Source organism: Triturus cristatus, chromosome 3_2, assembly GCF_964204655.1.
Source record: "Triturus cristatus chromosome 3_2, aTriCri1.1, whole genome shotgun sequence".
Taxonomy (NCBI): domain Eukaryota; kingdom Metazoa; phylum Chordata; class Amphibia; order Caudata; family Salamandridae; genus Triturus; species Triturus cristatus.
In genome coordinates, this window is record NC_140584.1 from 904,414,145 (window position 1) to 904,427,998 (window position 13,854).

The 13,854-nt window shown below is 43.0% G+C and overlaps 1 protein-coding gene across 4 annotated transcripts in view; it reads left to right on the plus strand.

The window, feature by feature from the left end:
* LOC146858425 (multidrug and toxin extrusion protein 2-like) overlaps window positions 1-13,854 on the plus strand; it is a 564,202-nt gene that overhangs the window by 300,390 nt on the left and 249,958 nt on the right. For all 4 annotated transcript variants that reach the window (XM_085649344.1, XM_085649345.1, XM_085649346.1 and 1 more), the window contains one exon: window positions 1,647-1,755. In XM_085649344.1, coding sequence (XP_085505470.1) covers window positions 1,647-1,755 — 109 coding nt within the window. The remainder of the gene's footprint in view (window positions 1-1,646; window positions 1,756-13,854) is intronic.

Genomic DNA, 13,854 nt, shown 5'->3' on the forward strand with positions numbered 1-13,854 from the left:
CCACGTCTGGGCATACCCGGCACACTTAGTGCAAGAAAGTAAAAGATACACAAATGATGGACGGAATGCAGAACAAATCAAAAAATTCACCCCACCCCCAGTCAAGCAATCTGGGTTAAAGCTATTGTTCTTTTGCTCACCAAGCCGCCCCAGTTTAGACCCAGCCATATGCAAATCAGTCTTGACCCTGTGCCTCATGGTATGCCAGTTGCTACTTGTGCATAGTATTGTGCGATGTTACAAGTACATGTAACCTAGGAGTTCCCTATTTTAACTGACAACCTGTTGCAGCTGGGGTTGCCATATATTCTACAATAGTTACCATAACACCAGTTGTGAAGGAATGGGAGGAATGTATTTTTCTTACTCCCTTTTTACTCGATCATACAAAAGCAAAATCTTCGAGGTGAGTTAGATACCCACCTAAGCTAAGTGTTTCCTTCGCAGGAGAGAGTGGACATCATCACTGGAAAGTGCAGTCACTTGCAAAGAGATTTGTGCCCAACAGCAAGACAGATCTAATTTCTTGTGGGTTTAATGACATTGCATGTTCATTATTTCAAATGTGATATTTCAGTTGAGACCTCTCCCAAAATATTTGGAAGATGAATGGTCTTAAGCACAAAGCAATTGAGAGGACAAGGTTAACCTGATCCAGTCAGCTAGGGAATCTGTTGGTTTTGGTCTCAGCCCAAAAACATTTTAAAGGGGCTTTATTTTCATCAAGACCTTCTTTCATAAACTAGTATCAGAAGCATCGCTTTTGGGATGCAGAGTGCATTTAGGTGCACTCTCAGTGCACGGTCTTCAGTCGGACAAGGAGACTTAGTGTCACATCAACATTCTAGATTTCAGGCCAGTTCTTTAGCCCTAAAAGTCTTCCTACCGTCTCAGACGATGAACTGGATTCTTGATCAGACAGATTAGCCCACCACTATGTCCTGTCCGAACAAACCGGGAAGTATTAAGTCCAGTACTCTGCCTCTAGAAATTCTGGACATTTGAAGTGTCTTCTATTAAACAAGCTTACAATATACCTAGAGCATATCGCGAGAGAAGGCAGCCGCGTTCTGCAGAGTGTATGATGTAGTCCAGCCTTACTGTGAAATGTTCCCTTTTCAAAGATATGCAAGTCCGCTACATGGCAGTCTTTTCCCATCTTTACTAGACATTGCAGTCTAGATTCATATTTTAGAAAAAATTGCCAATTTGGTCAGGCTTTCTTACCTTATGTGATGCATATTAGTGTTATTTCATGATTCGGTCACCTACATAGTCCTGTTTACTTTAACTTGTGTTCTATACTGGTATCGACTGCCTGAGTTGATACTTATTAAAGAGAAAAATACTAATTCTGTTGATTTACCTTGCAAGTAGGACCATAAAAAATTATTTTTGCGAAGTCCTCTTATCTCTTCTATAAAGTATTTTGTAATCTAAGACGATTCAGTGTTTGTGACTTCAGTGAATATTGACGTGATTAAATACCATATTTGCAGGTAACTTTCCTTTCATGGCATTCCTACTCATAGTGCATCTACTAGATCCTATACCAAGATCTACAGGAGTGAAATTTTCTATTGGAAATGTTGTAATCAAAGATGGTAGTAGTGTAAGATTCATTCACTTGTTTTGTTGGATTTCAGGTGCCCGTTGGTTTTAGTGTGGCTGGAAGTGTCAGGGTAGGAAACGCTCTTGGAGCTGGCAATATTCAACAGGCAAAAAGATCAGCCAGTATAGCTTTGCTGTGCACAGGTGAGTTCTTCAGGAGTTTGATTTCCAGGCTACCAAGCTTCACAATTATCTTTTCCCTTTGTCACAGTCTGTTAAGTGATGCTTATATTTGACAAGATTGTCTGACAAAATATTTGAGGTAAAAAATAATTAAATGCAAAAATAAAGCCTGTACTTTGTAGGTAGAGATCAAAATATCGACTACATAGCAAAGACAAAGATAGTGTGACAAACTAGGTAAGCAGATCAAAATGTTAATATTATACAATATATCAATTAAAAAAAACGACATTTGATTATTATATTTAACGTTCAAAGTAACAAAATAAATGGCATGCTAACAGCAGTTTCAAGAAGATCTAATTATGCAGAAGACGCATTTCGGCTCATCCAAGCCTTGTTCACGACAAATGACCTGAATGCTCTGCTTTTAAGTACACAGTTCAATCAATCAATCAATCAATCAATACATTTATAGAGCACGCTGCTCATCCGTGAGGGTCTCAAGGCGCTGAAGGGGGGAGGGAGGGGGGAGGGGGTGTTGTTTACTGCTCGAATAGCCAGGTCTCGAGGTGCTTCCTGAAGGTGAGATGATCCTGGATCAGTCGAAGGTGTGCGGGGAGGGAGTTCCATGTCTTGGTGGCCAGGTAGGAGAACGATCTTCCTCCGGTTAAGGTTTTGCGAATCCGTGGGACGATTGCGAGGCTGGCGCAGCGGAGCTGGCGGGTGGGAGTGTAGAACGAGAGGCAGTTGTTGAGGTATTCGGGGCCCATGTCGTGGAGCGCTTTGTGTGCATGGATGAGGAGCCTGAACGTGATCCTCTTGCTGATGGGGAGCCAGTGCAGGTTTCTCGGGTGGGGAGTTATGTGGCTGTGGCGAGGGATGTTGAGGATGAGTCGTGCAGAGGCGTTCTGTATTCGCTGCAGTCGTTTCTGGAGTTTGGCTGTGGTTCCTGTGTACAGGGCGTTCCCGTAGTCCAGTCGGCTGGTGACGAGGGCCTGGCTGACCGTCTTTTTGGTTTCGGTGGGGATCCACCGGAAGATCTTTCGGAGCATGCGCAGGGTGTTGAAACATGAAGAGGAGATGGCGTTGACTTGTTTGGTCATCGTGAGGGTGGAGTCCAGGATGAATCCCAGGTTGCGTGCGTGGTCTGTGGGTGTAGGTGCGGTGCCCAGCGCTGTGGGCCACCAGGAGTTGTCCCAGGCGGATGGGGATTGTCCGAGGATGAGGACCTCCGCTTTGTCTGAGTTTAGTTTCAGACGGCTGAGCTTCATCCATTCCGCGACGTCCTTCATTCCTTCCTGGAGGTTGGTTTTGGCGGTGGCTGGGTCTTTGGTGAGGGAGAGTATCAGCTGGGTGTCATCGGCGTAGGAGATGATGTTGAGGTTATGTTCGCGTGCGATGGCGGCGAGGGGGCTCACGTAGATATTGAAGAGGGTTGGGCTGAGCGAGGAGCCTTGGGGTACGCCGCAGATTATCTTGGTGGCTGTGGAGCGGAAGGGGGGGAGGCGGACTCTCTGGGTTCTGTTGGAGAGGAAAGAGGTGATCCAGTCCAGGGCTTTTCCATGGATTCGAGTGTTGTGTAGGCGGGTTATTAGGGTGCGGTGGCAGACGGTGTCGAAGGCGGCCGAGAGGTCTAGGAGGATCTAAAGATAGATGTAGGCTTCAACATAAGGTCATAAACTGTCTGCCCTATTTGCGTGGGTATGTTACATGTATACATCAATATCATTCAAAGGAAAAATGGGGTTATTACAATGTTATAATGCAATCAATCATGATCATATCAACTCAGAAGTCTGCAAAATACTTGCAGTCACAGTTCTACGATTTCTAGTACTGTGAGTCACGTAACACACTGCAATGAATATCACCTCTTTTTATTAAAAAAGGCAGTCACTAGTTCATTTCACAGATCCTTCCATCATTGAGAAGGAAAAATGTGCTAAATGTAATGCACCAATTCAGTACTTGCTAAAATGTGAAGGTATACATAACAATCTGCTGTACCTCCCAAGTGGGGAATAGCTAGTCCTTCTCGTTCTACCAATTGAACAAACCTATTACTAAATTCCAAAATATCAAATGAAGATTAAGTCTTGTAAATTGCACCTACTGGAGGTTTGATTTCTGTCCTGAGTTAATTTGGTCACCATATTACCCCAGTGGGTAATGCATCTGCCGGCTGGTGCCACTCTTAGTGTCCCAATCTAGAAAAGATGATGAAAAGCAGTGAATACATTTCAACCTGCAATTAGCGTCTAATGTCAGGCCAAAAACATGCAGTGGCTAGTTAAACAGCAGACTATTTTTATAGAAAACTGTAAAATTCCTCGTCAGCATTCAGCCCCTGGGCTCTTTACTCTCTATTTCTATAAATAGGCTGGCCTCCAGTGCCGCAGCTCAAGCTCCTAAGGCCTCCCCTCCAACGTTTGGTTGCATGTATTAAACCACTGTAACACAGTTTTGTTTCATCCCTCCCATGCCTTTTATGAAGTGGCAAAGTTGTTCTCCCATTGTATTTCTTAGGGCAAGGGCATTTCAACAAGTATACCACAAAACCCATTTTGCAAGTGATTCTTTCTTTAATAGTAATACTTTTCCTGCATATAGTGTCATATGAGGTTCTGTTCTGTCCCTGTCTGGAGGCTTTTCATCTCATACACCACACAAAACCTTCTTCATGTTACAACAATGTGCCCCTCTTTTGTTTAAAGGTTCATATCGCTTTTAGCTAAGTGATCCCTCAATGATGCTGCTCTTCTATAACTAATCATTAGGCGTCTCTCTAATTTGTCGCAATAAAGGGTCACTATTGACTAAATGCCAGTGTCTATTCAATGCAGACCTCACTAACAAGTGTTGTTTGTTAAATGTTGTTAGGGATCTGTGTTGTCTCCTTTCTCTCTTAGAACTGTTAAACTAAGATTCCTGCCTCCTGATTTTTCTACCTCTCTTGTGTGGTCAGATGGAATTTCTAGTGTGTATCCTCCTTTTCAATCTGTCAGTCATTTCCTTCTCAGTTCTCTCATACTCCTTCTCAGTGCTACAGTCTCCTGGCTCTGAAAAACTCTCCAAATGGTTTCTGATGAGAGAGGGGGAGGGGGGGGGGGGGTGGAAGCTCTGACAAGTAAGGTACGATTAACCGCTGTCTGCTGTCTATACAATGTCATTGTCAGTTTATGCTCCTCTACTTGTACCACTATATCAAGAAATTCGATTTCACTATTACTTCTTCTATGGTAAACATCAGATTTAAATCATCCATAGTAATATCCTTCATACATTTCTTCTCTTACCTCTGGCTACCTCTCCAAATGATGTAGAGGTCATCAGTGAATCGTGCCCAAAGGGTTATTTCATTGTACCATTTTTCCAGTGGTGGAGCCCCGATCACCTGCTCCTCCCACCAGCCCACATGCAGATTAGCATGGCTGAAGGTGAAGCAGGTCCCCTTCGCTGTCCCTCTGGTCTGCATGTACACTTCTTTGTTAAAAGCTAACATTTTCTTAATGAGGCAAAACCATACATAACAGCATCTGAATATGTTTATTAAATTTGTTTGGTCTTATTCTCAATAAATGCTTTATGGCTTTCAAGCCATCTGAGTGTCTTATGCCTTTATAAAGCGCTGCATTGTCTAAAGTTAACAGCATATCACTTTCCCAACTTATGTCAAAGATGCTGTGAAGGAAATCTGACGAGTCTTTTTAATCTGCGATGGTAAACTAGCCACCCTGGGATTAGGGCGACCTGAGGGGTTGATAGCATACTTATGGACTTTCAGGATCAGTTAGAATATTGGAAATTTGGGGTGATGGTGTCTTAAAGACCTGCATTCATCCTCATTAATGAGACACTGGTTCACCCATAATCTCAGGCATTGATCAAACACTTCTTTTGATTTGTGGTAATTATCCATCATTATTCTCACTTAACACAACACATTCAAGTGCCTATAGGCTTCCGTAAAATACTATTCTTTCGGCCAGAGGACCACATTTCCCCTTCTCAAAGGATCTTATCAATACAGTATCACTCTTGTGTAGTCTTAGCACATTATTATACCTGTAGTTCTTGTTATCACTACCAATTTTTTACCTCTCGTGATCCTATTCTGTATAGGTTTTAGCTCTCTGATCATGAGCTCATTGAAGGTGCCTATTATCATGGGGTGTTTGTGGGACAAATTTGGACTTTAGCTTAAAGGTGGTATCCCTTTCTTCCCCTAGAATAGTTAATTCTGTAGCTAGAACAGATTTGAGATTATAAGTTTCACTGTTTCCCTCCTGCTCTAACACTATCACATCTCGCATAAGATCTATATCTGCCACAAAGGTTGCTCTCAGTAATGCTCATATTGCCATACCTGCTGGTACTCCTACCCTTGTTCATCCCCAACATTTTCAGTAGCTTAAATGTTCTTATATATTTATACAGGTCTACCCTGCACTGAACATAATTAAAGCATGATTCCGGACAGTATGAGAGTCCCAAATATAGAATCTGTCTCTCAGCTGTTGATAAAACTTAATTAGTGAGATTTATTACTGTTCTTACATCTGGCGTTACTTCTTGTTATTCCTTGTTGTTCCCTTGAACTGTCCTCCATGGTTTTATTTTTCCCCTCTCCTGTTTTTCCCTTCTTTTTGTTTTCTGTTGGGTCCTATCGGTCTGTGGATTGTCCTCTGCTCCACCTGTAAAAAACTGAATTCATCAGCGATTGAGGTGCGGGTTCCTTCGTTGATCCCTAGTCTTCACATTGCTTCTTCTTGCTCTAATTCTTAGCCTGTATCTCAGCTGAAATGACTTGCTGACACATCTTCTGTTGTTTTGTTGTAGTCTCTTAATCTTTGTCTTCTTATGGATTTAAACCTTCTGGTGAACGTATATAGCTGCCCTCTCTCATAGTTCAAACATTCTCTTTGTAACTTGATTGTCTTTCTTGCTTTAATGGCCTCCTCATATTTTTTGATCCGCTCCTTCATTTTTTGTCTTATACTTTTTTATCTGTTCCTTAAATTCTTCTTTTTCTGTTGCTTTTATCTGTGCCAACAGCTCCATTTTCTCAATATCAGCTACTTTAATCAAGATATTTAACATTGCTTGTGAGCTGTTCTTGTGTTCAGCTGATTCTTTGGGGAGATCTGGATTAGGATATTCATAACTTGGCATGATCATTATCCTCAAGCCCTCCCACCATTTGAAGAGTTGTCTTTTGTCAATATCTACAAAAGTAATAACTTGCCCTTTACATCCAGGCCCAAGCTGTGTTCGCTGAGGTTACCACTGGTGCAGCTCTACCTTTACTTTTAGCATTTTCTGTAAGTAATTAATCTGCTTCGTGCTCCCTCAATTGACATTCCTTTTTTGCCCTAATCCAATGTATCACTCACCCATGCCGCCAACCACACTGCAGAAGTCATTATTTAACTGTCAATGTTGCATCCAGTGAGTCGAGCTGTCTTCGATGGTGACCTAAATACTTCAGGATAGAAATCCTACCTCCAGTAGGTGCAATTTGCAAGACAAAGTAAAACAAAGAGGGGAGTAGAGAGGTACCACTCAGCGAGTGGTGGAGGTGGATACTTCCTCCCGGTCAATAGTACATAAACAAAGGGATCCACCCACGAGTACAAGAGATCACTCGATTACTCAATGTGTATCCCACGGTCGTGGAGAATACACATTATTTGTTTAAATACCCCTCACACACCAAAAGGGCCCTTGGTGTCATGCTTCATCATAGGGGTCTTCCTGCCCCTCTACGGGACAGGGCGTGCTACGACCTACGAATACGCGGGAGCACTGTTGTTAATGAGACAGCTATGTGTGATGCGGGGGTGTGAGAGGAAGGGTCAGGAGTGAATAAAGAGTGAGTTAAAAAATACCTGGCTCTCAGGTCTAGGAAAATTTATTCTGCCGGTCGAGCTGGTATTATTAAAAGGTGGGGTGAGGAGGGTATAGGCCTCAATGAGCTATAACTCCCAGTGGTGTCGACATGTTTCGAAGCTTCCCCAAGCTTCTTCGTCAGGACCTTAAGGATCCCTTCCTGTCACTAACTGTGTTGTGTTTATAAAAAAGATGAAAAATTAAATGATATGTAAAAGGAAGTAAATAACCTCCACGGAATAAATGCCTTAATAGGTCTTACATAGTCCTATTAACCTAGAGGAAATAAAAGGCGAATTAATTAAGTAGGAAGTAACTCAATCCATTCCTTGCTTTTGAGAAGGCAGTGATGGGTGAGATACAGGAGATTCCAACTGAGAACAGTCAAACCTTTCATAACACCACAAGGGAAGAAAAGGAGGCCATACGTGAATTGTCCATGAACCATGACATTATCATCAAACCAGCGGACAAGGGGGGAGCAATTGTGTTACAGACCACAGTCAATTATGACATTGAGGCCTATACCCTCCTCACCCCACCTTTTAATAATACCAGCTCGACCGGCAGAATAAATTTTCCTAGACCTGAGAGCCAGGTATTTTTTAACTCACTCTTTATTCACTCCTGACCCTTCCTCTCACACCCCCGCATCACACATAGCTGTCTCATTAACAACAGTGCTCCCGCGTATTCGTAGGTCGTAGCACGCCCTGTCCCGTAGAGGGGCAGGAAGACCCCTATGATGAAGCATGACACCAAGGGCCCTTTTGGTGTGTGAGGGGTATTTAAACAAATATTGTGTATTCTCCACGACCGTGGGATACACATTGAGTAATCGAGTGATCTCTTGTACTCGTGGGTGGATCCCTTTGTTTATGTGCAATTTGCAAGACTTCATCTTCATTTGATATTTTGGAATTTTGCAATATGTTTGTTTAATTAGTAGAATGAGAAAGAATAGCCTTTCCCCACTTGGAAGGTACAGTAGATTGTTGTGCACACCTTCACATTGTAGCAAGTACTGAATAGGTGCATTAGGCTAGCGTATTTTGCTTACTAAAAGATGGAGGATCGTTGAAATTAACGAGTATCCCGTCCTTCAAGTTAAGATGTTCATTGTAGTGTGTTATGTGACTCTCAGTACTAGAATTCTTAGCACTGTGATTGTTTTTTTCTCTCAAGACTTCTGTGTTGGTACTATCATGATTGATTGCATTATAACATTGTTTTAATCCCTTTTTCCTTTGAATCATATTTACGTATACATGTAACATACCCATTCAAATATTGCCGATCGTTTTTGACCTTACGTTTGTGTCCTACATCTATGTTTGGAAATGCAGAAGCAGCTGTGAACTTAAATATAGAGCATTCACAACATTGTTTGTCGTGAACATGGCTTGGACGAGCCGAAACACATTGATTACATCTTTTTCATAATTTAATCTTCCTGAAACTGCTGTTAAAGTGCCAATCTTTTTTGTAAGGTTGAAAGAGTTATAGATATGTATATGTTAATTTTGATTTGTTTCATTTTTTTAACTCGGTGCACTAAATCTCCTCAATGAACCATAATGTAGCATTGATTGGAGAATTTAAATGGATACTAATAAAGGATTATTAGAGTTGTGATCAAGACCTTGTATGTTGAAACACGTTGGCGTTTTGCTTGCCCCTGAGTTTTGGAATAATAAATCTTGATAATTTAGATCTTTCTGAGTCCAGCGTGCCATTGTTCTTTTTAATGCATATAAATAATTACCAATCCATCTGCAATTAGGAATATTTAGAAATGTAAAATTTTAGCAATTAAAAACATTAAAAATGATCAATATTTAAAACACTTCCTAACCTACTGTTTGAACAATATAACCCCAGCAAATCAACTTAAAAACAAAACCAATTTCAAAGCAATTTCAAACAAGTAACAATACACATTAGTTTATTAAATAATTCTAAAAATAAATGTCAGTTAATATAAATAATTGAATGAATGAAGCAGCATTTATAGAGCGCATGGCTACCCGTAGGCATCCCAGCGCTGGTGAGTAACTGAAGCTCCAGGGAATCACTTGGGGAAGAGCCATGTTTTCAGCATATTGCGAAAGACCAGGTGATTGGGTTCCCTTCGTTGCTGAAGAGGAAGGGAGTTCCAAAGTTTGGCAGCATTATATGAGAATAGCCGAGCACCACTTTGGACTCTCCGAATTCTGGGGACGACTGTCAGGTGTTGCTCATCTGAGCGTAGTCTCCTGTTAGCTCGATAGGGCTTGACCATAGAGGAGATCATCTCTGGTCCTTTCCTTCCTATCAGTTTGTGGGCAATGCATAAGGCCTTAAAGTGAACTCTCTCCCGGACGGGGAGCCAATGGAGAGCCTTCAAGGCAGGTTTAGCAGTCCCCATGAGGATCCTTGCTGCTCAATTCTGTACTGTAACAATCAATAATCTAACCAATTAGCAATCACAATATGGCAAATAAAATGTTCTACTAAAATAATTGTCAATTGTCAATTAAAACAATTTGCATAATGAGTAAGAAAATTAACAATTTAAAAATAGAAATGTTTTATAAATGTTTAAAATTAAATACTTTAAAAATCCCACCCGATTCCCTTACATACGCAACAGCGCGCCAATAAATAAATTCAAATAAAATTTGCAAAATCTTTAAATATATATCACCAAATAAAAAATGTATATACTCAGTAAAACAACTACACACTCTTAACATTAAAATAGTACCAACTTACTAAGCAAAACTTACTACAGCTGATACAGAATCAGGCTGCTCGCCTGATCTATCACTGCCCCAAACATTCTCACGTCCACCCTCTGCTCAAAGCCTTGCACTGGCTCCCTGTATCGGAGCGTTGCAAGTTTAAACTTGGCTGTCTGATTCATAAATCTTTGGCCGGTATTGGTCCTTCCTTTATTTCTTCTCTCTTGCATCCCTATGTTCCCTCTAGGCACCTTCGCTCCTCTCATCACGCGCTCCTCCAGACGCCTAGGTTTAGGCGCAAAAAATACGGTGGCCTCAGATTCTCCTTTCTAGCTCCCTCCTTCTGGAATTCACTCCCGTTGGACATCAGACTTTCTCCTTCTCACCCTCACTTTAGGTCCCTTCTCAAAACCCATCTCTTTCACTTTATTTATACTCTTCTTTCTTTTTCTGCCTATTCTCAAGTAAGTGCTTAGCGCCAAGAAACCGTCCGGTGTAAGTTGCGCTCTATAAGAATTTTTTACATTACATTTTTACAAAAGCTAGTAAAACACAATGTACTTAGGATATAATATACTCAGTGTCCTTACCTTCTATATTATGTCCCACATTTTTTTTGACATCACAATATTTTTGACATATTTATATCTCAGAATCATTTTGAAACAATATTATGGTGCAACACCATTTTGCAAATGTAATCTTCATGTGTTTTAATGGAAGTGTCAGAATGTTCGAGGCATGTGGGCTGCTGAATTCATATCTGTGCATAGATCGCCGCCTAGTGTTGGGTCCGGATGATTGCACATTGTTGTCCTGGAAGAGTCTTCGAAGTATCACGAGATAGATGGCTCCTCCCCTGGACTACAGTGCGCATGGGCATCCTCTCTATCCTCAGATTGTTTTTTTCCGCCATTGGGTTTGGATGTGCTTATCTTAGCTCAAGTTAGGAAAACTTTATTTAAGGCCAAAAGCCTTTAGATATCGTCGGTATTGTTTGCGTTCGGTATCGATAAATTATTATACTTGTTCTCGGACTTATTCACCCTTCTCGGACCGAGTTTCGGTCCGAACATCAATCGACGTTCGAAGATGGAATCGAGGACTCCCTTCAAGAGATGTCCTCTATGTCATGCGAAATATCCACACATCGATGTCCATCCGGTGTGTAACAAATGTTTATCACCGGATCATGATGAGTCCAGGTGTATGGCCTGCGCCTGGTTCCGGTCAAAGAAGACACTTCAGAATCGACGGGCGGCTAGATTGGAGGCCAAACAATCGGTGCCTAACCCGGTTAACATATTCAGCACCGAGGATGAAGAAGACGAGAGCGTCGAGGAGATAGACTCGAGCCATGCTTCGGAGCATGAATCCCAATAGGACGACGATGATGAGGTGATCTTCGAGGACGAAGTCGTCGTCGACGAGGTAGGAGACGACGATGCGGAGGCCGAGGGAGATAGTCTTGATAAGGCTCAGGTCGAGGGATCGCCTGCGGGCCTTACCCAAGATCGGTCGGATCGTTCTACAGCCCCGCCTGAAGGCCCAGCTTCGAACATTTCAAAAGAGCCAGAAATATCAAAAAAGACTGGAGTCGATTCAGTGAAATCGAAACCAAAACCAGCACCGGTCAAACCGAAAGTGCAACTGGTTCAGGTCGGATCGAAGGCATCGAAGCCCTCCAATCCGTCGACACAGAAGAAGGACGTCGGAGCCGACCAAAGAAAGAAGGACTTCGGTACCGAGAAACCAAAAAAGGACTTCGGCACCGAGAAACAGAAGAAGGCCCTTGGTCCGGAGAAGGCGCAACGGCCTATAGCACCGAAGGTTGGGGCACCAACGACCAAGGTCAAGGTGGTCGATCCAACTACATCAACTCCGAAGAGTGCTGAGACTGCCAAAATATCGGCTCAACAGGGCGTCGATCCCAAACTTCGGATCGAAAACCCGAAGGCTGGAAAGAAACCGGAGACCGCGTCGAGGCCTGTCTCCAAAGAGCCTGTCGGTCCCAAAGCACCATCTGCATTCACGTTGCAACAGGTGTCGGAGTCCCTAAAGCGCATCAGGGAACGGGCCACTCTCGAACCAAAAACGGGTCCCGAACCGCACAAGGTCGCCAAGGCTCACTCGGCGCCGGCACCGATCAAGTTTGGATTGCCACCACCAGGGGCACCGAAGATGTTCGAACTTAGGAAGAGTATCGAACAACCAAGAACAGTGTCCACGGAAAGAACCGATGTCGAAGACTCACAGGACCAGTTTATCGACGCCGACACTGGTAGGCTGTTGTTCCGCAAGCGGAGAATTGTTCCAGAAAAGGCATTGGACTCATACAAGATTCCACTAAAAAGGAAAATGGCGTCCGGTTCGACACCAGTGCTTGTAGAACCTTACCACACCTATGATCAGGAACCACCAGCCTTTTCTCCCACACACTCGGAGGCGGATGCAGGAGAGGGCTATATTGAGGATGATACCACTTATCCTGTGGATAATGACCCTGATGAACAACAGCAAGACCAAGATCAAGCATGGGGAGACCCTAATGACCCAGGAGACCCACAAAATGCTCCTGACACTCATCTTTATAATATCAAACCATCTCCCACTGAAGATACTGCTGCTTTTAACGCCCTCATTGAAAGGGCGGCTGCCAATCACGGAGTGGAACTTCATTCTGACTCTGTGGAGGAGGATTTCTTGGTGGACACGTTCTCCACATCAGAAAGAAGGGTCAAGACTCTACCAATGTAAAAAGGGGTTATTAATCATGCTAAGGACATCTTCAAGGAGACAACCAGGGCACGGGTATTGAACCCGAGAATAGAGAAGAAATACAAACCAGCCCCAGGAGACCCAATGTACATTAAGGGTCAATTGCCGTTGGACTCCATGGTAGTTTCTAATGCTCGCAAGAGAGCTAACTCGCAGACTACAGGTGATGCTCCTCCTCCAGACAAGGAGTCCAAAGTGCTAGAAACATCAGGCAAAAGGCAAACATCTGGCGCATTGCCAACACTCAGGCACTCCTGGCCCGATACGACAGGTCACACTACGATACCCTAGAAACACTGCTAGAACACCTACCAGATGAATACAAAGATGGAGCGGAGCTCCTCATCAGAGAGGGGCAACTCATTACAAATGCGTCCATCAAATGCGCACTAGATGCAGCTGACACTGCAGCAAGGGCAATCAACACTAGTGTGATGTTGAGGAGGCACGCAAGGCTGAGAATATCAGGTTTCAAACCTGAGATTCAGAATAATATCTTGAATCAACCAGTCAACCCTGACTTTTTATTTGGCCCCGAGGTTTACGCTACACTGGAAAAGATTAAAAAGGACACAAACTGCGAAATCTATGGGGGCTCTACAGTTGCAGCAGTTTCGGAGTGGCTCCTTTCGTCGCCCCGGGAATAGAGGAGCAGCTAGAGGTCAGGGGTCCCAGCAGCAGTACAGTAAAGGAGGTACCCAGAGTACCTATAATTACAACAATAGGG